The sequence below is a fragment of the Dipodomys ordii genome, unplaced genomic scaffold, assembly GCF_000151885.1.
Source record: "Dipodomys ordii isolate 6190 unplaced genomic scaffold, Dord_2.0 Scaffold99, whole genome shotgun sequence".
Classification (NCBI taxonomy): domain Eukaryota; kingdom Metazoa; phylum Chordata; class Mammalia; order Rodentia; family Heteromyidae; genus Dipodomys; species Dipodomys ordii.
In genome coordinates, this window is record NW_012267315.1 from 6,948,915 (window position 1) to 6,973,068 (window position 24,154).

General features: G+C 40.8%; 1 protein-coding gene across 1 annotated transcript in view; it reads right to left on the reverse strand.

The window, feature by feature from the left end:
- Positions 1-17,572, reverse strand: part of Slc24a3 (solute carrier family 24 (sodium/potassium/calcium exchanger), member 3) — a 411,501-nt gene extending 393,929 nt beyond the window's left edge. Inside the window, exon 1 of the mRNA XM_013027028.1 lies at positions 17,450-17,572. Coding sequence (XP_012882482.1) covers positions 17,450-17,567 — 118 coding nt within the window. The 5' untranslated portion in view covers positions 17,568-17,572. The remainder of the gene's footprint in view (positions 1-17,449) is intronic.
- Positions 17,573-24,154: the final 6,582 nt, after the last annotated feature.

A 24,154-nucleotide genomic window follows, 5' to 3' on the forward strand; every position in this document is an offset into this window, starting at 1 on the left:
GGGGGGGGTGAAAAAAACGTGTGTGTGTGTGTGTGTGTGTGTGTGTGTGTGTGTGTGTCGGTAGGCTGTGGGGCCCGGGACCTATTCCTAAGCCCCTTTGTGCTCAAGGTTAGCACTCTACTACTTGAGCCACAGTGCCACTTCTGGATTCTGAGTGGGTTACTGGAGATAAGAGTCTGACAGGTCTTTTCTGGCTTCTAACTTCAATCCTCAGATCTCAGCCCCCTCAGTAGCTAGGATTACAGGTGTGAGCCATCCATAGGCACCCTGCAGGAAAAGGTAGTCTTTATTGTCACCTATTGATTCATTAACTTGTGTTAATGTTATTTGAAGCCCTGAATTTCAATAAGGAAATAAATGATCAGTCCTTTTTTTATGATAACTGATTTTAAACCTACCCTGGGGGGACATTACATTCAGTTGGAATAAAATAGAAATGCTAACTCAAACACAAATGGTTCTGCTTCCCAGAGGTCCCATACCGGTGTATCCTCTGAACTAGTACTATCGCCCACAGCCTCTGCTTCTTCCATGAAGCAGCCTCATGGTAGATGTACCATTTCATCTGTTACCCAGGAAGCCAGGAGACAGTGGTCACCGACCAGGTAAGAAATTTAGTGACAATGTCATTCGGTGATAACAAAGATAGCAAAACCCCAACATCAGGGTTAACCCGCCAGTGATGCATGAGTCTTTTGCCTTCCCTGAAATTGTTAAGTGTGACCTTTTGCCTAAAACACTCACATTTGACTGTGAATATGGTCATTTCTCCTCCTACAGCTTTTAAAAGCCAGGGTTATCCCAACATTTCTTTGGACTTGTCTCCTTTCTCAAGGGAGATAACTTAAAAAGTGAGAAAGACCACTGAATGAAATGCCTGAGATGGAAATGATGAGTTCATTCTCTGGCTGTACATACTATTAAAAGTGTGCCATGTGAGATAGGACATTTTCCTGCTAGTTCTAAGTTTTCCTGCTTGAAAACATAGGGTAATGTTAATATTAATTACCCACAACTGGGAAATAAAATTCACATTTGAGTGATAGATAATCGAGTGTAATAACATTGAGTGATAACATGGATGACTGAATAGCAGGTAACATAAACTAGAGTGAATTCCTAGGCCTCAAAAATATACAAGGGAATTATCTCAGAATATTCAGATCAGAAAACAACACATTATTTGAAAACACATCGAAATTACTTATCACATGAGGTAAAAATAATTTAGCAAAGGCCTGACACTCCCAAAGAAGAATAGCTGCTCTACAGGCAGAAAACCCAAACAAGGCAAATAAAAATGATACATATTGCTTATTAATGTGAAATGAAACTAGGAATATAACTCAGTGATAGAGAGCTGGCAGAGCAAGCACAAGGTACATGGGTTCCATTCTCAACACCAAAAACCAAAGTGAAAGATTAGAAGCAGATACAGGTTGAATATTTCCAATCTGAAAACTCCAAATCGCAAACTTTTTGCGTGTTGACAGATACCACGATGGTTAATTCTACACTTGACCTCTGATGTCTCAATTTGCACATTTTATTTGTGCACAAAATCATTAAAACTTCTGTAGTGTTTAAAATTATCATCATATAAAATATAATTGAATTGAATGTTTAGCCTAGTTTCCTTCTCCAAGGTATTTCATTATGTATATGCAAATATTTCCAAATCCAAAAAAGTCTTAAGTCTAAAACACTTCTATAAGGTTTATTCAACATATATTAAAATGTTCACAGTTATTGCTTTGGAAAAAATGCATTATTACTTTTTAACAAAGATTTAACATCAGCAAACATTTGGGATGATGTTTCTATTTTTTTCAGGTACCATCTATATTTACTTGAGATGTAATAGTGAGCAACACAGTCTTAGTCCCAGCCCACACTGGACTTTTAACTCAGAGCAAAGATCAATCCTTGTAGAAATAATTTGGCCACTCAAGATTTTGACTAAGGGAGGAGCAGGGTGCTGGGAAGGTGCACTTCAGCATGGCTAAGTTTTAATTCCAGCTCTGCCCCACCCTCAGTAGGTGCTCCTGGAATGCCTGACTCATAGGTTTGTTAGCAGAACTAAGGAGATACTGTAGGTAGAGCGTTTACCCAGCCCTGACTCCAATAGGGAACTCAACAAGTGCCTGGTTCCTTTACTCTGTCCCTAGAAAGAACCTAAGCATTTGAGTCCTAGTGTAGAATAGCTGAGTTTGCATCTGGAATAATTATATCTAACAGCTGAGCAAGGATTGAATAAGCTCCAGTTTCTTCACATGTTGTTCAAACATAATAACAGCAGGCTGATTTTTAAGAGCTGAAGGGAGAATAAACATTTGGCCTAGAATGTAACCAGGATGATAACAGTGGCATCATATCACGGAAGGAGGTAGCTGAAAAACTGAAAGGGAAGCCTGAACAAAGAAGGTATTAATAGCTGACCTCAAAGGTATGCCATATGGAAAAAGAGTAAGATTTATTTTAAGGGCATTCAGGATGACTTAAGAGGCAATAACTTTGGTGCTTCACAAGGAAGATGATTTTAATAACCTCAGTTGCCCGGGGAATAAAAGGCCTCTGAAGGGAGTGAGCCCCTATCAGTGTGGATATTCAAGCACATGATGGCGATGGTACAAAGGAAATTCAGGCACTCTATGGGCTACTGGGCTACATCTATATCAATTTTTGAAACTCCTGAGTATTTAGAAACTATGACTCGACCTTATGCAAAGGGGTGGGAGAGCAACTTCAGAGGTATGCTGCCCAACCTACAACTGCTCATTAATCCCTTAATAGTAGTGTCTACTTTTGCAACACCTTTGCAGATTTTCTTTCGTGGGCATTTGCACATTTCACCTCAAGAGCCAATGAAGATGGAGCAGATCCATTTTGAGGCTAAACAGAGGAAAGTGTAGAAGAGGAGAGGAGAGACCTCTGGCTGAGCCTACAGGGGCCTTCCCTCTAAAGGACAGAACACTGGAACACTGCAGCCAGGACTATACACCCTGCCTTGACTGTTTCCTGAGGTCCAGGGCCCAGCTGTGAAAGTCATGACCAAAAAGCAAGTTAGGTGCCCAGAGTTGGCTGGGGGCCCAGAGCACAAGATGGAGGGCTTTCCCATAGCTGCCACCACTGCTGTGGCTGTGAGCCTCTACCCAGGGGGAAAAAGAGAACAGCTGCTTGCAGCCAGGTGCCAAACAGACCCTCAATCCCCAAACCAGTTAGGTCAAAACAGCTGCAAATCTCTTGTCTGTCTGTAGGTCACAAACCTCTGGCAACAAGTTGGGGACTTAGAATTAGAGATGCCCCGTACCGTCCCTTCTCCTCTGACACTCACTGGCTTTCTGGGGAGCAAGAAACGAGTCTGTGTACTGCACACGGGGAGGAAGAGCGATGAGCTGCAGAGGCCCTTTGTTGGTGTGGTGGCTCTTCAGTAGTGTGCTAATGAGAGTCTGTAGATATCAGTCACTCCGGCTGCAAGACAAGCAAACTCAAGCTAGCACTACAAAAGAACAACAATCCTCATTTTTTCTACTCCCTCTTAGTTCTGGAAATGCCTGGGCTCATTTATATAGTTCTCATTCACTAAAGTCTACATTCATACACTTAACTTTTGAGTTGGCCTTAGTTGCCTCCTAGCACCGTGGACTGGTTCAGAGAGCAATGGAGAGGTTGGGGTGGGGAAGCGGGCAGAGGAATTCATGCTTCCATGTGGAAGCATGGAAGCTATGTTCCTTTTGATGACTCAGACTTAGAGAAAGGGCAATTTCTATCATAATTGTCTATTAGAAGGGCTAGCCTATTCAAGGGGGAGATGAGGACTACTTTATATTGACAGAAACAAAGTGCTTATGAGCATAATTTAAAACACCACAAAGTCCAATCCATTGTCTAGAAACTGCATTGCTGTCCAAGATGAGACTTTCCGCCTGTTGTATCACACTTTGAGCTGAAGAGCGTCACTTTGGCTAATGGATTCCATATTTGGGGGGGCCTCAGAAATACAAATCCATTGAAGATCTGAAAATTAGGATTATACAGGTTGCCTAATTTCAACGTATTGACTCACTGCAAAATAATTTTGTATGAAATATTAATTCCATTGTATGCAAGGTGGGTAAGGAATCAAACAGTTCCCTGAAAATGAAGATCTATTTTAACTTTGGAATCTGAAGAGTCAGTGTGTTTGCCCCCAAAATCATCCATGCACTAAACACAGCATATTTGTGGCAATGCAACCATTTCCCAACTTCTCTTCAGGGCTCAAATGCAGTCTTCTCTATGAGTTTACATTGGTTCTGGGTCCAGGCCTTAGCAATATTTCTAGAAATAACTCTTGCAAAAAAAAAAAGATTAGCCCTGGTGAAAGGATCCTTGAGAACAAACCCTCTATTTTCTTATAGAAGGAGCTAAAATATGCTTTTCTTAGCTTCCCTTTTGCATATTTGACACTTCCCCAGGGTCCCCAAAATCTGCCACATGGATAGATGCAGCAAAGGATGAATGAGAAAAGCTGGAATGTTTTCTTGGTTTTCATGAAAGGCTTCCTCTCTCACAGACCTGAGTCTGTTCCTTATGCCACTGAGGCTCATCGGTAAGCCATCAGCACTTGTACAAACACATGTTACAAGGCCATGAAAACTAATGGGGTGAGCCTGAGTGCCTGCACTTAGCAAGAGAAACACACCACACACAGAAGAGCATTGTCATGTGGTCTGAATTAGGATAAGCTTTCCATCCATACTGAGAAGAGAGAAGGAGTTCAGAAATGGCTGCTGATCCCCAACTATCTCACCACCTCTCCTCATCTTTAGCTCACTGGGACACACTGGTCTAATTAACAACCGTGAAAAGGTCATAGGAATTTTCCTACCTACATGACAAGCATCTAGATATGCCAGGGCTTTCACACTTCCTAGAACAGCCCTCAATAAATGACCAATGAAAATTATGGTATAAATAAACTGGCTTCCTTGCCTCTTGGTGGGAAAATTCTGAGGTGGGTCTTCTCTAGTGTATCCATAGTTGTGAGAGAAGACTAGATACCTACAATAGAAACCAGCTTGTGATGCATCATGCTTTGGCTACCACATCTCTTTCCTAGCTCACTTGCCCATTCCCTATTGTTGATCCTGAGATTACCTCCTAAATAATCTAAATGCACCTAGCTATTTGTCTTCTCCTACCCGGTATCTGCTTCTAGAGGAACCAAAAACTATGTCAGTGTACTTATTGGGTATAGTAATTCATTAAACGATTTCTTATTTAATTAATGCCAGTACTATGGATTGAACTCAGAACTTTGTGCTCAGAGGGCTGGTGCTCTACTATTTTTAGCCACACTTCCAGTCTGGCAGGTTGCTGGTTAATTGGAGATATCATATTGTATACTCTTCTTCTCAGACTGGCTTCAAACCAAAATCCTCTGATCTCAGCATCTTAAATAGCTAGGCGTATAGACACATGCCAGTGGCATCCAACTATAACAATATATTTGTGATCACCAAGGAACTGCCATTTTTTGTCTATTCCATTTATGCAACTCAATAGGCCTAAAAGAGTCAAGCCAAAAAAGCAAATAAATATCCCTACAAATGAATACTAAAGGATTCTCCTTAGGCAGTGTATTGGGAAATGAGGGTCTTACCTGATCCCAAACCCTAACACATGCAATTCCCACAGGCATCTGTTATCCTACCTAACTGGGCATCTAGTTCCCAATTAAGGTGCTTGAAGAAAGCATGTGTTTTCCTCTCAGATGCTATGATTGTAATGAAGAGCTTCAGAAGGATGCCATGCTGGTCTCCTAGCCCAGGGAAACAGCTTTCATAGCAGAATAAACACGGCTGTGTACACAATGGATTGCATCCTTTCCTCCAGCTCCTCAGCTCTTTTCCCACTTCTTGTGACAGCTAAATGAGTTACCTTACAATGTGAGAGGAGGAACTGATTACAAAGCCTGAAGGACCAGGGTGACCTCTTCCCCTCTCTTCTCCCTCCCTACCAACCCAGGTTTCAGAGTCCACTTCATGGTTCTACTTTGGAAATAGGAGAATGTGAGGATTAGGGAAAACTAGTCCTTCCTAAATTACCTTCCCTGATAAACTTTCTAAATCTGACAAAAGTCCCTTTGAAAGTTGACCTAAAATAAATATCTAAGAAAAGTGACCAAAATCTTCCTACAAGGCCTCTCCTAGAGAGAAACATGCTATATGATGCACATATAACACAGTCTTCAACAGGAATAGACTAGTTTACAGTGAAAGCAATGAGACATTGTGGATTTTCTGAGAATCATGAGAGAACTTCCTGAGGGGTATATGTCCTGTATCTTGAAAGGAGTTGGGTGCACATGTATATTTACATGTCAGAACTCAATGATAGTGTGTACTTAATTAAGAGCTTTGTACTTTATTGTGTACAAATGCAGCCCCCAAAAGAATTTTAGTGATATAGTCACTAAAGTACTCAGTAAGGGAATATATTTGGTGGAGGTTTTTGTTATTTTTTATTTTTGTCTGGATTTGTTTTGAGAGTCTCACTATGTAGCCCAAGATGGCTCTAAGCTGAGATATCCCTGCCTCAGCCTCCCAAAGTTCCAGGACTACAGAAGTGTATCACTACACTCAGAAAATGATTAAGTTCTGCTGATGACCATAAATCCACTAAAATAGGATGGATTAATAAATGGATATAATAATATGCTATAAAGACAGTTTAGTAAAATGCAAACTACAAAGACTAGGTACTGTGACTGTAGATGTTTTCTATTTTCCTGTACATTTTCAGAGATAATAAAACGTTAGAATGTGGTGGGGGTGGGGAGTTAAGGACCTAAAAGGCAAGATTTTTAAGACTGGATGAGAAGAGAGAAAATGCAAATTGTCAAGTACACAGCACATAAAATTGTGGCCTTTTAAGATAATAATTCTGGTTTTGTAAGAGTAACTACTGAGAAATTCTGTCCTCATGGGAACTGCTAAGCTGAGCCACTATACTAAGTTATTTGGTTTGGGCACCTTAAAGAAAATGTTCTTTTCTGAAACACAAGCACAAAATAAATCTGCAAATGGGCCAAAAGATGTGCTGGATAGCTTAATTTGATACTGGCAAGCTGTATCGTGACCAGCACGAAACCTTTGACAATTAAACCATGTCCACTTTATGCCTGGATTTTTAGAATATTAATACCTGTTAGTTTTATTTTATTGTTAACTTGTAGTAGAAATCACCAAGCCTTAATAATTAGATGAACCAACAGCATGAATAATAATCACAATCTGCTGAGTACCACTCACTGAGACCCTGTTTGTGAGACCCCTTAGGATCTGCTCAAAGTATGTGTTCCAGACACAGACATCCATTCAAGTCTGAGCATTTGCTGCCGGCAGAGCATATTGTTCCACCAAGGCCCTGGGAGACTAAATGGTTGGGACTTTAGCAAGTATCTAGGTTTTCAAGTTAGGAACCCTCTTCAGATTTATCAGATTCTGGCTTATACTCCTAACGCTAACCAAGAGTTATTAAAAAAAATTTGGTGTCCTTCATCCTATAGATTTTCTTATGACCTCAAGGCAAGGTGGATATGAATAACAGAGGCTCTAATTAATCCAGCTGGTCTCTGTGGTCCAGTCCTTTGCTCCTTTATGGAGTGGTTTGTCCTAGCAGTCTGTGTCCTGTCGCCTTCTCCTTTCCTGATCTTACATCTCTAATCCCACTAGTATGTTGCTTAGTGATCCCTGAGGTCCCATTGCAGGCCGGGGGCTGAGTTCATGGAATGAAGGCCTTTCCAGGGATGGATAAGCCACTAGCCTGGGCTCAAATCCATCCTGTTCTGCATCTGCTTCTAAAAAGGGCTGGCTACTAATCTTTAACTCAAGAGATTCTATTGTTCTAGAAATTTCAACCAAATGAATGGGATCACATTTAAAGCCTCAGAAGTACCCATATTATAACTCAGACATGTTCATGATGAATGTAAGGACTGCCCTTGGCATACAGACTGGAGTGGTAGCCACCAGCCCATTGGCCACAGGCAACCACTGAAGGTGCCTCTATCCAAGCTTTTTCACTGAATAACTCAGCCCATACTCCCTATAGTCCTCAGCCACTGAGCCACCTGAGTTGGATGACTTCTAAGTATATAAATGCTTACAGTTCCAAAGGCTAGATGCCCAAGGTTAACAGGCACTGGCAGCTTCCGTCTGGTCAGGGCCCATTTCCTGGTTCATCTATGACTCCTTCTCTTTGTGCCTTCACATGGTAAGGGATAAAGGCACTGATTTCATTCATGAGAGCTTTGCCTTCATAACATAGTTACCTCTCAAAGGCCCCACTTCCTTATACCTTCACCAGGTGAGGAAATTTCAACAAAGCAGTTTGGGTGAACACAAATATTTGGACCATAGTACCAAGGAAGTTTGGAAATTTGTGAGGTCTAGGTCCCAGATCTTCATGGCCTAGAGAGGAGCCTAGCTTTAGAAACTCCCTGAGTGATTCCTGTGGGCTAAGCCAAGGGGACCTCACACTAAGCACACCTAGTGAGTACTTGAAAGGCTTAGTAAAATCCAGATGTCTAGGCCTTCTTTCCAGAGGCTCTGATCTAACAGAGTTCACATGTGGCCCAGAAATGAGCATTTCTGACAATCCCTAGGGGCTGCTGCTACTCCTGACTCAGGCATATGAGAACACTTAGATGAGGGCAATCCAGATCGATGAGATCTCCCAACAATCCAGATTGCAGACTTGCTGACTACAGATATCAACATGGGTAGGGGAGATAGCCTATCCATGTTGCCAAAAATGAAAGAATATCCTGGTCCTCATCCTCACTGTAAGTCAATTAGCAGAGGACTTGGGAGATTCCCCTTCAGACCTCCAGGTGTCAGCCTGGGCTTCATCTGCAAAATGAGATAACGTGTGGAAAATGAAAATCTCTCAATGATAGCTTCAGAAGAGTCTCCCAGGAGAAAATCTGCACTGGAGAAAGCAAGTGACTTTCCCATTGTATAGACTCCCATCTAGTATGCCAAGCCACTACATTCCAATAGTGATGGTTTCCACCAAAGTTGAGTATGTTCTAGAAAGGGGAGCCTGCAACACAGGCTTTGGAGAAACTGTTCACATGTGGCATGGCCTGGTACACCATCAGCCAAGCCTGAATTGAAGCATCACTCCCTGACTCAAGAGAAGCCATTCTAAGGAGGTTTGGATACCAGATGCTCTAGAACAGAGGTGGTCAATATTAATTTTTAGGGGAAAATTATTCCTCAACTGGAGTTTTAAACATATCACCTGCACACGAATATAAAAGCATTAAAGGTTTCCTTTTTATTTCGGTTTTAGAGACAGGTTCTCACTATGTAATATAGGCTACCCACAAATTCAAGATCTTCTTGCCTCTGATTCCAACTGATAGGATTACAAGAGCATACTACCATGTTCATCAATGTCAAATGCTTTCAATTACATGATGAATAGAGGAATCAGGGAAGGGAGAACTACTAGAATCACAGTGACCCAAGCAGGTGACATTACAAATATCTAATATGTTAAATGTAGTAATTCATGTCCATAATCCCAATCACTCAGGAGGCAGAGATCAAGAGGTTCTGAGTCTAAGGCTGGCAAAAATGCAAACCCTATCCAAAAAAATAACTATAGCAAACCAGGGATGAGAGCATAGCTTAGGTGATAAAACAGATACCTAGCAAGCAGAAGGCCCTGAGTTCAAACCCCAGTGTAGCCAATAGAAAAAGAGAAATATTATATATGACATAGGCACTATATGGGGTGGGGGAGGTTCAAGAACAACAAAAGTCATTTCTGTTTCAATCTTCCTTCCAGGCCACATCAGCACTGGTCCCAGGCCCTAGAACAGGAGGCAAGAGTAAACATTTCTGTGCAGGATCAGAGAGTAAATATTTTAGACCTTGCAGGCTCTGTGTGGTCTGTGTTGCGACTACTCAACTCTGACTTCATAGACAAAAGCAGCCATATACAACACATAATGGATGTGTGTGGCTGTGTTCCAATAAAACTTTATTTACCAAAAGAGTCAACAAGCCCAATATAGCCAAGAGTTTTTGTATGTTGAGCCCTGCCTTTAAGGAAGAAGTCTTAGAAGTCACTAGAAGCAGTTTGCACTTCTTTTTTGTGACTCTGGATTTTCAATTCTTTAACTTATCTATCAACTGAATGTCACAAGACAGTCATTCCTGAGCTTAAAGTATTTTTTTCAAGGGCCAAACTGTTCCAGTGGGCTAATGAACTTGAAATGCTTTGAAAAGCCTAAAGTGCTTTGCAAATAGGCCCACAAAAGCCCTGAATCTAACAACAGTTTGTCAACCTTTACCTGTGTTTCAAGAAGATTCTAGGCACCACTTACCAGATTAGGCTGCCTGGGTGGCTTTAAAGGGCAGTCTTTTAAAAATACCTCCATAAAAAAGCACTAAATGGATGTCAAAGCTAGAAGTGAATAGTGCCTGGCTTTCTCTTCTCAGAGCTTGAGAGTTTTAAACTCTTCACTAATAGAAAATAGAAAATCTTCTACTGTGTGTTTTATCCTGCTTTCTACATAGTATAGCCTCTTATGCCAGAAAATCTGATTAATCAGAAACCTCCTAGTTAATATCTCTGTCTTCTTCACACAGCTCAACTATAAGAGTGTTGCATTGTTTCTGAACTATCCTAAGTAACTAAATTATCCTTTAAGCAATTGTAATAATCCAATATTCTGAAGTTCTAGTATGTGCACATATAGTGTGGTATAGTCCTGACATATGATCCTCATCACTCTGCCCTTCTGTTAACAAAGATAGAGCTTGCAATCAATTAAGCACACTCTGTAAATGAGGACCCAGCCATCCTACAATGCTGACTTCTCTTAATGATAACTGCAAGGCTGTAAAGACAGTATCTTAGTCTGTGCTCTACAAAAGGATGGGAATGAGGCTCAAAATATTTAGGAAATTCACTTGACATGATGTAGGTTGAAAGTGATGGACCTGGGACTTGGGATTTATTTCTGAACTCAAACTCTTTCTACACAATTGCCAAAAACTTTAACTACACAAAAAATGGGTACAACCAGGACAACTTTCTTCCTAGTGACATGACAAGGGAAAAAAGGGGAATCAAAACTATGTCACTCTGACCAGGTGAGAACTGAGATATAAAGCCAACAATTAAAGCAAGACTTGAAAGATATTTAACTTTGAATTAATATTTTTCCTCAATGGAAGTATATTTTTTGTAAGAAGATAAACATAAAGAAATTTGGGAGATTTGTTTAAAAAAAAAAAAAGGAGACAATGTAGCAGAGATTAGCTAGTGTTCATGTAGCCTGCTATTCTGCTAATGTGTTGTGTTCCAATCTCCCTTGCAGTTGTCACACGAGACAGTCATATGACTGAGTTCTGGCCAATGGAATTCAAGCAGAAGTGAGCATCTAGTCCAATAAAACCCTGCAGTGCATGATCTTCCATGATTTTTACATTCAATGCAGAAGAACACGGTGCCTTGAAGGCCAAGTTTGAAGATGAAAGGATCTAAAGCCTATGAAGCACTTCTTGCAACAAATTCAACCATAGACCAGAATTGTAAATGAGAAAGAAATTTCTCTAATGTAAAACCTCCATATCTATTACAGGAGCTAACATTACCCCAATTCAGTTAAAAGTTTGATACAAATTAAAAAGCAGATTATATTAGTTTCTATTTTGTTCCTTATGTAAACAGCTATTAATCTGAATCACTAAAAAAATTACATCTGCAAAGAGAAGCTAGTGAAAGTCATGTGACCTGGTAAAATAATGTATGGATTGTAAAACTTAACTTCCACTTCTTGAATTTAAACCCAACAAGAACTACATGGTGGCAATTCCAATTTGTGATTCCTAATATTCTGGCTATTTTAATAAAATAATCATTAAAATTAATTTTGTCTGTTAATTTTACTTTTGCAGTGTTACAACTGAGAAATCTAAAATTAGTTTTTATAGCCTATGCTATGTTTCTCTTACACTGTTCTAGATAGTGTAAACATACATCAAATTTTCTAATGACATATATATTCTATATTATATGGGAGTTGGGTGGCCTAATTGCTTCAGATAAGTCCTGTGGCCTTAGGAATGTTATTTATCTTCTTTAGATCTTGTTTTTTTTTCCTATAAAAGAGGAATCTCTAGACCTACCATGCATTAGACTGATCATGTCAAGTCCCATGCTAAACCAGCCACCCCTAAGGTTATGATTCAAATTTTTAAATGCATTACATTTTTCACAGCCAGTACCTTGAACAGATTTTCCCTGTTTGTCCACATATGTCTAGATTCTTGGTTCTGAGCCATTTTTACTCCTTGAGCCTACCCTTGTGTTGGATTCTTCAGAGGGACCTCTACCTTCACTCTTCCATCACAACTGGCATTTGTTATATGGTTTCTGACCATTCCTATAAACACATGATCTGGTAAATACTTGGCATATTTCCTTTGGATCAGTACCTTGTAACTTTCACCTGGGTCTTACAACCTGCCCAGGTAACTTCTTCACCTTCTCAGGCCTTAGATTTAACTAAGCTATATAGTCCTAGTAAGGTAAACTCCTATCCAGAGCGTCTCACAGCAACCTCAGCAGTAAAGTCCACACCAAAAGCCATCACTTTAAGGGATCAACTTTTCCTTCTTCCCAAGTTTATTTAAAACAGACACTCCAAAGAGAAGCTCATTTCCTTAAAATATCAGAAAAGTGAAAATGAAAAGATGATAGGTCTTTCTAGAGACACACTGAAAAGTATATAAATAAAAAACTCTGTGGAGTATAAGCAGAAATATTACAAAGAATTTATTTCTGCTACAGTTGTCTACCACCCTCAATATTACATTTAGCTAACTTAATTTTCCTTGGATCAAATTTATTCAAAGTTAAATTTCTCTTAATAGGTCATCTGAGTAAACAATTTCAAGTGCTATTTGCCAAAAAAACAATATGTTTCCAGGCTTCAGATGAAATCGGCAGTGTCAGGCTAAGCAAACAACCTTAAAAATTCAGAGAGATGGAACAATTGCAGAAAAAAAAATTGGAGCCTGGAGGTCAGTTTTTTTCACTCAGTTCTAGAAGTAAAAATAATAATAAATTTCCACTTAAGCCAGATCTTTGAGGGGAAAGAAAGAATGCCATTTTTGTACAACTCCAAAATGTCTAGAGCACTGTATTCTTAAAATGGCAGCCTTGATATGAAGTATGCCATCCCTATGTTGTCACACATCACAGGTAGAAAAGTCATTTTCCAAAGATCCCATACCCTGGGTTTCCCCTAGCTAAAACTGAGTCCTCTGGGTAGAGGCGGGGGTGGGGGAGCAGATAAAAGATGCACTAAGTTATGGCATGCAAAGCACTTATTAAGGGATGCCAAGAGTAAACCTTAGAGTGGAAGGGTTTTTTTGTCAGACTCTTGTAATTTTCAGATCTGTGCAATGGAAGGGGTAAAGTAATGGAAGATATATTTCATAGTTGAGGAAATAGATGTCTGAGTAGCAAACCAACTCTGTGTCCCCAACAGGAAATCCAATCAGAACAGAAGTGATTCCATCTCTAATTCCTGAATTGACAGCCTTCCTCTGGTGGAATTCAAAGCCAGAGATTCTGTGAACACCCATCAGAAAAGATCATGGCATCTCAAGTGGCAACTGTGTGTACCTCACAACAGGAATTATATTACTCTCTGCCTGTGACCTTGACACTATTAATCATATAGCCACAGCTTGCGCTGGCATGTCCCTTCTCCCCCATGAATGATCAAGTTTCTGCATAAACAATCACCCCTCCAAACACAGAGGGAACTCTGATCCATCATCTCTGCCAAGTGCATACATCAAACATAGGAAGGGGTAGAGCCCAGAAAACACCAGAGGCTCCCTTCCTAGCTTCCATATTAAGATTTTTTGAGAGCAGACACAACTCTATTCAGTCAGTAGAAACAAGGTTCACTGCATTCAAGTCCTCCTAAGGAAAACTAGGCAACACTGGCGAATGAACCTTTGCCTTGTTCCAGCTCAGTCCTCCCACATAACAATAAATGAGAGGGAAAAGACCATAGTGCCATAGTGCCCCCTGACCCAGAGTTTCACATTCCTCAGTTTTAGTTACCTGCAATCAACCATGATCCAAAAATATTAAATGGGAAATTACAGAAATGAATAATTTATGTTTTACATTAGTTATTACAGAATATTATAACAGTTCTATTTATTAGTTATTGTTAAACTGTTTAATTCATAAACTATATCATAGGTGTGTATGTATAGACATATACGTACAGACATATATGTGTGTATATATATATATATGCCTCTGTGTATGTGTGTGTGTGTGTGTGTGTGTGTGTACACTATTCATGGTTTCAGATATCCACTGGTGGTCCTGGAACATACGCTCATTGACAAAGGCTCTACTGTGCTATTAAAATGGCAGTACTAAGGGTTTTAAAAGTCCTTTGGTTCTCAATTTAATACCTGCTCAAACTAATATGGTACCAATATGGTACTGGGAAAAGCACTAACGTTCTGAGGCAGCAGAGGTGGCAAGTGACTCTGTAGCCTGTTTTGATTACATTATTGATAGACACAGATGGTCAACAGAAGCTAGTGTGCAATGCCATGTGCAAGATCTTTAAAACTTGTTTGTGTGAGAAGATAGTATTTGAACCTGTCTAGATGGCTGGCTGCTCAAACTTAAGCCAACTCTGGATGTAGGCTATTCAAGGAACTAGACTGGCCGGCCATACCCACCTACAACACAAGCTAGAGAATGTGGCTCAGGAATCTTGCACTGTGACCCACCTGTAATGGGTCAGCAGACAGTGGGAAGTTCCTAAGTAAACCCCTACTAGAGAGCTACCCAACATGGAACACAGCTTTATTTTACTTGTATTACTTTATTACCAATTCTCAAGCAGCAGTGAGAGAGAAAAGCACTCATCACAGTTTCACAAAGAAGCAGACAGGCTTAGAGAATCTGACTACAGTTGCCCCAAACACACTGCTTCTAAACTGTGATGCAAACCCAGGAGAGAATGACTCCAAGCCCAGCATTGGAGATGGGGTTCTTGGATATATACAGACACTCCACATTCTTGAGATATATGTGACTGAGCTGAGAAGGACGTCTGTGTCCAGTGATAACTAGAAATCCTAGACCAGAAATGATCTAGGTCCTATGTTGTACAGTTACAATAGACACTACGTATACAGGAATACTGGGCTCCAGATATGGGCAACTAAGCATCTAGGTTTTCTATTTTATTTTATTATTTTCATTCATAAAATTTAAATCATCACTGAAGGGTGAAACTACAGACATTTCAAGCCTAAAGTAATCATTCTCCACAGTCTAGGAGGTCAAATCAGGGTTCATGAAGGCCGCAGTCTGACACATTAAGATATGAGTTAAGACTTTTCTTGTTTCAGATTTGCAATCTCCATAGAGAGTCAAAGTTCTCACAAACATAGCCCAGTCCCTTTAGTCTACAGATGAAGTCAAAAATCTCTCTCATGGTTCCATATTCTCTTTGAACCTGCCCTATGCAACATGCATATGGCCTATGAGGTCCATGAGTTCTGTTTTACTGCCTCCCATTTCTCTCCTGAAGTCATTCTTCTCCTTTCTCTCCCTGTATTCTCCTTATCAACTCCAGTAATTGCTGGTGTTGTACCTTAGATGAATTAGTTCTCTTAAAATGGCTTTCAGTGCACTTGAATTCTATCCCCCATCACTCTTAGAAAAGCAATCCATGAAACAGTGAGTATGTCACTCACAGAGAGACTATCCACTCACACGTCAAAACATGACCCCAACAACAGGTATCAGAAGCCTCCATCCCCACTGAACCTGCACATGGCCAAGTCCAAAAGAAAGTTAATCATCTTATCATGTCTGACTTTATTCTGTATTTATACTGTATTTCTATTTTTGTAATGTCCCAGTCCCCAGTTAGCTTATCAGCTAAGTAATGATGTTAAGAAAGCATTTGGCTAAAGCATCCAACAGGGTCCTATTCACAGAAGTTGGTTTCAGCCAGTCCTTGGTTTCACAGAACACACATCACACTATCCACTCAATCGGGATACTCAAAGCATTCATGGCCATTTTTATTTCTTTATAGCTGTGTTGTGTTTCACTAATCTTCAAAAATGTTCTTTGTGAACATTCAATAATGACCACAGTAATCTTTGAATTCTCTACCTTGAAAACTATATAGGGTTTTGTGAGACAGTATGGGGGATTGATTCTTTCCAGCTTTAAGACAACGTGCTGAAATACTTTATCTTTTCAAAGACCTATGATCTTTGGAAATATAGTGATGATTGTTTAGTGTCATTCCTGAATGCTCTAAAATGATTTTGGGTGTAGGACTGGCATGTTATTGAGCTCTTGGCCCTAAGGAAGGGCACAAATGAAATCCAAGTATACATCAGGTAATGAAGGAAGGCACCAGAGCTCTAATGTCCAAGTTAGGATAAAATACAGCCATAAACATAATCTATCCCACAGATGGTTTTCAGACAGCTTACAAGCTAAGAATAGCTTAATTTTTTTAAACATTGTTAAAAAATTAAAAGACCATATTATAGACATTGTCTATATGGCCAGCAATACCTATAACATTTATTCTTTAGGTTTTTTTTTCAGACTAAGTGTGTCAACCCCTGGTATTAGGAACTTCATCCATTCGTTGAGGTCATTTCCCTAAGGATTAGTGAGCTGGGACTCAATAATCCCCAGTTCCCTTTGATCCCTTTTTAATTTATTTTCTTTTTCAGTTCAAAAATATCAGAGGTAAAATATTGCATAAATCTAAGAATAAGCACAATACATATCAAATATAATAACAAATAAATGTATACTTCTTTGAAGAAGACCAACACTATGGGTAAGGATCTGACCCAAATTCTCTTAAGTACAAAAGTTAGCTAGAAAAAAAAAAAACAGAGAGGATCTCAGGGATCAAAGAAAAGAACAGCATATCCTCACTCATTCTACTTTCAAGACACAGTTTCCCACTTGTTAGCACCTGCCTCCACATTTGGTTATCAGTATAGGACAGGATACAACTTACCTTTTTCCTCAATCCTACTACGAAGAAGAAAGAAAGGGAAGGAAGGGAAAGAGAAAAGGAAGGGAAGGAGGAAAGGAGAGAAAGGAAGGGAGGAAAGGCAGGGAGGAAAGGAGGGAGTAAGCCAGGGAGGCAAGCAGGCAGGGAGGGAGGTAGGGAGAGATTCTCAATAATTCTCTTGTACTTTCATATTTGAATTTCTTCAGTATCTGCCCTAAATATCCATAAAATGTTTCTGGATTTGAACTCAAATAGATGAACATAGTACCCAACCCTTCTTCAACCATAATCAAAGAAGATGGCTGCCACTGCTTGACACACATCTATGACCATTACCTGGCTCAGTGCAGTTCTTGTTGCTCCGGAGTCCTGCATCTTCAGAAGTCAGACTGTCATTCACCTGCATTAGCTTCCTACCCACCATCCACTTTCTATCTTCCCCAATAAGGTCCATGAGATCAAGCTCTGAGGAGAAAAAGACAATAACCATACATCACTAACAGTTGAGTTTCAGCTTTGAGCCATGCTAGGTGTCCAGTTCCTTAACCAGCCATCATTGTGTTAGCTCTTCCCAGATCCTCAAGCTATGCTACCTCTACCCACCTGATGACTTCCTCTGGCTGCTGACTCCCCCTAGTTCCAACCCAGGCAGCTCTTAGCCAATGACAGGTATGAGTAAATGTAGAAAAAATTGACTGCAGGGGCAGAATAACCTTGAGGTATGCATTCTAACAGGATTCAAGTTTTCCCCAATAGAATCAAGCTCTTGGGGTATACAGTACAACTCTTCTGATAAAGTGTTTTTGATTAATGGCTGTCTCTTCTCTATCTCAAACTCCTGCATCCAATGACATGTTTAGAAATATTTAACAACTAGAATATCTTAAGGGGAAAAATATTCCAGATTTATACTCAGTCAATGACTGATTTCCATGGTATTAATACTCCTATCAAGGCCAATTTCAAACAACTGGCATGACATTATTGTGAATAGATCTTAGAAAGAGTTAAGTCAACTCCATTAAGACAGCACGATCTGGTTTCAGCCTACCAATGTGTACTTACTATAACAATCTCCCAAATATATCAACTACCATTTAACACATGCTCATGATCTACCTCTTAGGGGTAACCTAAGCTAAGATACCATTTCACCATCCCCAAAGCATAGGCCAGTGAAGGTCTGAGAGAAAGTTTTCAAGACAAGAGTTAAAGACAATGCACACCACAGAAGTAATGTTTGGAGGTGAGTATAAAGGAGCACTCAAGTCTCTGCTCTGGCCAACGTGATTGTGAGGCCAAATAGCCAAGTGGAAGAACAGAGACCAAAGAGTACATGAGAGGAGCAAATGGCCCATTCTGTTTAGGACATTTTGAAAAAGATGCATGTTGCCTGTGGATTAAAACACTTCCAGGAAGGAGCTAACGCCAAGAGAACATAAAGAAAACAAAGAAGGGCATGGAAAATATGTGTGGGTATGATCTCTGTATGTTTCATGGAAGGACATAAACTCTATCCATCAAAATTTCTGAACAGGGACAACTATTGAAAAGTAAAAGAAGAAATCCTAGGGAATCCAGCATTCTTCAGAGAGAAAGTGGAATAAAATGCTCTAACAAAGGAACATGGGAAAAGGGTAAAAAGCAAGAAAGCATGCTGCAGGGAAGGAAGGCAAGAAAGAATTTTAAAAAACAGAATAGTTAACAGTCTTCCCTACCATGGATAAATCTGTCAGGAAAAAAGCAAAAATATGACCGTTGAAACGTGACATCATTAGAAGATGGAGACAGTCACGGCATCTTTCCACTAAAGAAAGCAGTGATATGAGACCATGACTACATCTTAAATGTCTGTAATCGCTATGGTCAGTAGATAGATCTAAGTACAAGGCACAGGCCTAACTTGTGGGCCCCATGGCCTTCATACAAGACCATGGGGCATACCCAGGCACCTGATATCATATTCTGAAATGTTCAATGGGTCATCATAACCCGTTCTCAATTTCTATAGTGATTCATAGTTTCCAAGATATTTCATTTGCATTTTAAAAATTTAATCCTCATAACAGCACCCAGGAAACAAAGGGGAAACATCAACGCTATCTCTCAAACATCCAATCACTGCTAGTTAAGAGTAAGTGCTCAATAAATCACCATTCCTACTTTATGGAAGTGTAAAGTGAGACTTCTGAAGTTTCTGGAAATCACGAAGTTTATGGGCACCTGATTAAAGCCCAAATGCTACCTTCCTCATTTGCCACTAATGAAGGCTGATCTCAAATAATCCAGCTCTTGGAACTCAACACATGTAAATTCAAAGTAAGATAATGCACCCAATCCAATGACCTTGGACAATGAAATGCAGGTTCTAGATATTTTATCATGTCAGTAAGTACTGGAGAGGGCAGAACAGCAGATTTGGACAAGGAACCCTGGCATCTGCCAGAGTACTTAGTACCTAAAGACAGAGTCACACTGTGATTGACAGATATGGCATTCTACTGTCTTCATAGTCCAAGTCAGAGAAAAGTACTCTGTTGACCTGAAATCCCAAAATTCGGGAAGACCCCAAAGATCTGCAGAGGCAAGAGTATCCCTTAAAGTTACTTTCAAAGCTCCTTTTTATGCCAAGTTTCCATGGTTCTGTAATTCTAAGAGAAAAGCTGATACCAATTAAGAGATGTAAAAGTAAAGCCAGCTATTGTAGCATAAAATTAGGGAATTTTTTTACATAATGATTCAATATCTTCAGGAATTAGAGACTATTAAGGCAGCACCTCTGGGTTCCAAAACCTACAAACTTTTATCTCAACAAAAATAGACTCAACCACTGACCACTGATATAATAATGCAGAGACCAGAGTTTGAGAAGGAAAAAAATAATGAAAATATTGAATTGCATTCATTTCCTTCCTAGTGAGAACCAAGTCTGACAGTACTATTCTCCAATTCATTTGTCCTCATAAGACTCCCAGTGAGTTAAGAAGAGGCAATACGTTCCTGGGTCAACTTACCTTTAGTGTAAGTCAGACTAAACATGGTTTTCTGAACATCAGAGCCAATCCATATCCACAAAAACAACCTTTAATAGTTTTCATGGCTTCTATGTATTAATAATGTTTGTTACAAGCAAAGAGTTTCCCATTCATTATTATGTTTCATCTTCCTAATAATTCCATGTGGCAGTATTAGTGCTATATTTTGCAAATAAGGAAAGGGAAGCATACAAAAATTAAACCACTTACCCAAGATCGTAGTGAACAAAGTAGAACAGGAATCTGAACCCAAGTCTATTAACTTCAAAAGCCAAATGTGTAGTAGATCCCTAGATACAATGAAATGTGCCATGGCTGCACTGGATAGACAATAGCTAGATGGATTAAACAGTCGGCACCTTATGATGGGTTATAGTTAAAGACTCTGTCACTGGACCTATGGCTGCAGAAACTATTAGAAATACCAGTGAGACATGAGTCCTTAGAAAGCCTCACAAACAAAAGAACAAGACAGTTCTAAAACTCCACTTGTTGGTGTTGTGTTCAGTGTGGTCAGCCATGACCTGGAAAGTTATATTCCTGCATTTGGAGAAGAGGGATAGTAAGGAAGCCTTGGAGGGTAGAAAGGCAACTTGGATGTGGAAACCTTTCCATATCCATATCCATATTTTCTGTTTTCACCCTTCTCTGTTCACTCACCTCCCCAGCTCCTTAGACTGTTCTGTTACAGTGAGGAGCCTGCTCCGCAAAGCTACATTTGAGCAATGTCAACAAAAACACTTGGCCCTGGTCCACTGCATTCTTGGCTCTTCATCTGCCAGGCCCTGGAAGTTGCATGTTGGCCTAATTAGTCAGGGGGAGGGGAAAGGGCTGCAGAGCAAAGAGGGAAGGCAGTAGGCTCCTATGTCACATGTCACCAGTACATACAGCCTGTATTACTGTGGACTCTGAGAAGAAGGCATGAGAAAGACAGGACCATGGAGATGGTGTGGGGGTGTGCTGGCAGGAAAGGAAGCCCTGTTCTCAATCTGAGACTCAGGCTGCATGCACTGAGGAAGGAAAGAAAGTGGAGGCTGGGTGCCAAGTTTCCATTACAATGCTGTGTGCTCACCCTCTCATGCTCTAGCTTGCTTGCCTGCTCTCCCTCTCAGTCTCCTCCCCCCCTCAACTCTCCCCCATCTCTCCCTTTCTCTCCCTCTCCCTGCTCATCTCACTCCCTTATACACTCTCATCTTTCACTCTGTCTCTGTCCTTTCTCCATCCTCCTTCTAATGGCTGGAGCATAAGAGTCCAAGGATTCCTGATACCAGGAATAGATCTTCTTGAGTGCCCCCTCCACAACAAACAGATCCAGCTCACAGCCTTTACCCCAAGACTAACAAAGGGTCTCTTGGGTTCAATCTGTCCTACAGGGCTTCCAATCCTTTGCAAACACTGGCCCCAGGCCCAGAAGTCTCTCTGCTGCAGGGATTAACTCTTTCAGATACCTAGGGAGGCAGCAGATAGAGGTGTGTGGGAAGAATCCTTGGTGACAGCATCCTTTATGCCTCTCACCTATGTACCAAGTATCCTTCCTGTGCTATCTCACCACATCCTCTCACAATGAACACCTCTCTTTTCTCTGCTGCTGTGGATGGTTCAAGAATCCAAGCTGGAACTCATCTTCACTCAGACTACAAAGTACAGAGATGGGTTTTTTCACCTTGTGTCAGAGATCCAGAAACCTGGGGATGGGGCCTTCCAGAACCCATGGGCTCCCTTTGAAAAGAATACTAACCCAGGAACTGAATGCTGCCCTACTTCTATCAAACCAGCAGACAAAGAACCACCATTCCCAAACATGCAGAGAAACAGAGTGCCTCATTTGCACATGCAGGAACTAAGTCATGGAATGCCTAATGCACCACTTAAGAAAGAAGGTCCAGAAAGCTCCCAGAAGAAACTGAGCCCATGGCATCAAGCAGTGATTTTCTAGGCTGGCTCAGTCCTCTTCACCAAGACTATAAATACCCCACCCTGTAGTTTACACAGCTGCCTCCACTCTGGCCCTGGGTCTTCACCTCAGGGTTGGAGGTGGCGTTTGCATAAGCCAGCAGTCAGCAGACTGGACTGCCTTCTGCCGACTCCAGTGAGCAGCAACACTCTACAAATGACCCGCTTCCAGACTCCACCCCTCAAATCTCAGGAGGGTGCACTGGGTGATTTTTACCGTGTGTGTGTGTGTGTGTGTGTGTGTGTGTGTGTGTGTGTGTGTGTGTACATGAGTGTGTGCATGAGTGTGTGCCGTGCACTCATGTGGTGTTGTCTTAGCTTTACACATGTGGATTTTCCTCCATGGATATTTTAAACAAGAGTCTCCCACTGCATTTGTTTGTAGTCCTTGGAAGGAGCACATACTGGGGAAATTGTGGAAAGTTTGCACCTCACCAAACAAGCTGACCAAACCCACCAAAGAAAGAAGCTAACTATGCCACCAAACTTCCAGAAAGAGGCAATTCAGAGATTCTGGGAGAAGAGTTCTCTGGACTGAAAAGAAGCCATGGATTCTTCTAGCCACTTAAGCACTATGACTGGTGGCCAGCGGGACCAAGAAACCAATGGACTAGTCAGTATGTCTCCAATCCAGCTACCACAATTCACAGCAGCACTATTTGTATTTGATGTAAACTTATTCCCAGTATCTTCACTCCCAGTGAAAACATGCATTGAGGTTGAACTCAGTTTAGGACCCACGTCCCTCCGAGAGTGGCCTCCCTTTCCCTTGAAGTGTATAGAGGAGGAGGGTGTGACCAACCCTAGTCACCTATCTACCTGAAGTGGGTCACTTCACTTTGGAGACTGCATCTTTAAAAAACCCACAGGAGATCCCTGGGAAGACGGGAAGACTGGGTCAGAGGTGTTGCTCCTAGGCCCTGAGGGCATTTCAGCAAGGAAACTGCAAGTGTCCAGTCAGTGAATTTGAATTCTGCACTAGCTCCAAGCACTCCCCAGAGACCTTCAATAGAATGGGCCTGATTGAGCAACTCAAACAGCACATGTGCCTTTAGAAGCAAAATGGGAGGAATAGAAGTGAAGAGGATGGTGCTCTGATCAGCAACGTTTCCAGCTGGAAGGAGACAGGGGTGAAAGTGTGGAGGACATTCTCCTCATGTGCTAACTCTGCAAACTTATAGTTAGCCCCAGACAGAAATAGGAGCCTGCCGGGTCTTAACAATTACACAGGACTGAGAAGCAAACACTACAATCTCATAATACGATGATGACTATACCTGTTGAGAGGAAGTGAAAGGCACTTCCTCAGGCTTCTCAGGTGGCAGAAGTATCTACCCTCTCCCAGTATCCTCAACACACAGCCAAGGGCTAGCAGCCAAGTCTTTAACAAAGACAGCCTTTACAGTTGATTGGATTAGCTAGGATAGGAAAATGGAGAGGAAAGGGCAGACTATGGCCACAGGTGCACCTACAACTCAATGAAGGTGACAGGAATCCCTGGATGTGAAATGGAAATCACCTTTTGGATAGAGGCTTCCAGTTAAAATGCTATTCATACTCTCTGAACCTGACCATCTAACCCATCACCTAGCCTAAGAAGACACTGGAAAAAGAGGCAAGTGACTACTTATACTGTTGAAACTCTACTCATCTCCTGAAATACGCCACTGTGATCAGTCTAGATCTGTGATTACAAATAATTCCTCTACCCTCACTGTCCAGTATGGTAACCACCAGCTACCTATGGCTCTTATTTCACATATGGCTGACCAAATAGAAACTGATTTTTTACTGTGTTTGATTTTAACTAAATGTGCACTTAAAATTTAAATATTCACATGAGGCTAATGACTACACTAGGGTTGACATTATCTCCATATAGAATGTCCCCATTCCAAGGTCAAGAACCAAGACAGAACTCCAATCCCATAATCATATTGAAGGGACAAGTGGAGACAAAGGAAAATACCTTTGGACACAGGTAAGCAAACATTCCAAGAGACAAAGAAGGCAGGTTTGTCCCATTTCTGTTCTCTTTTTGTTTCCTTCTTTG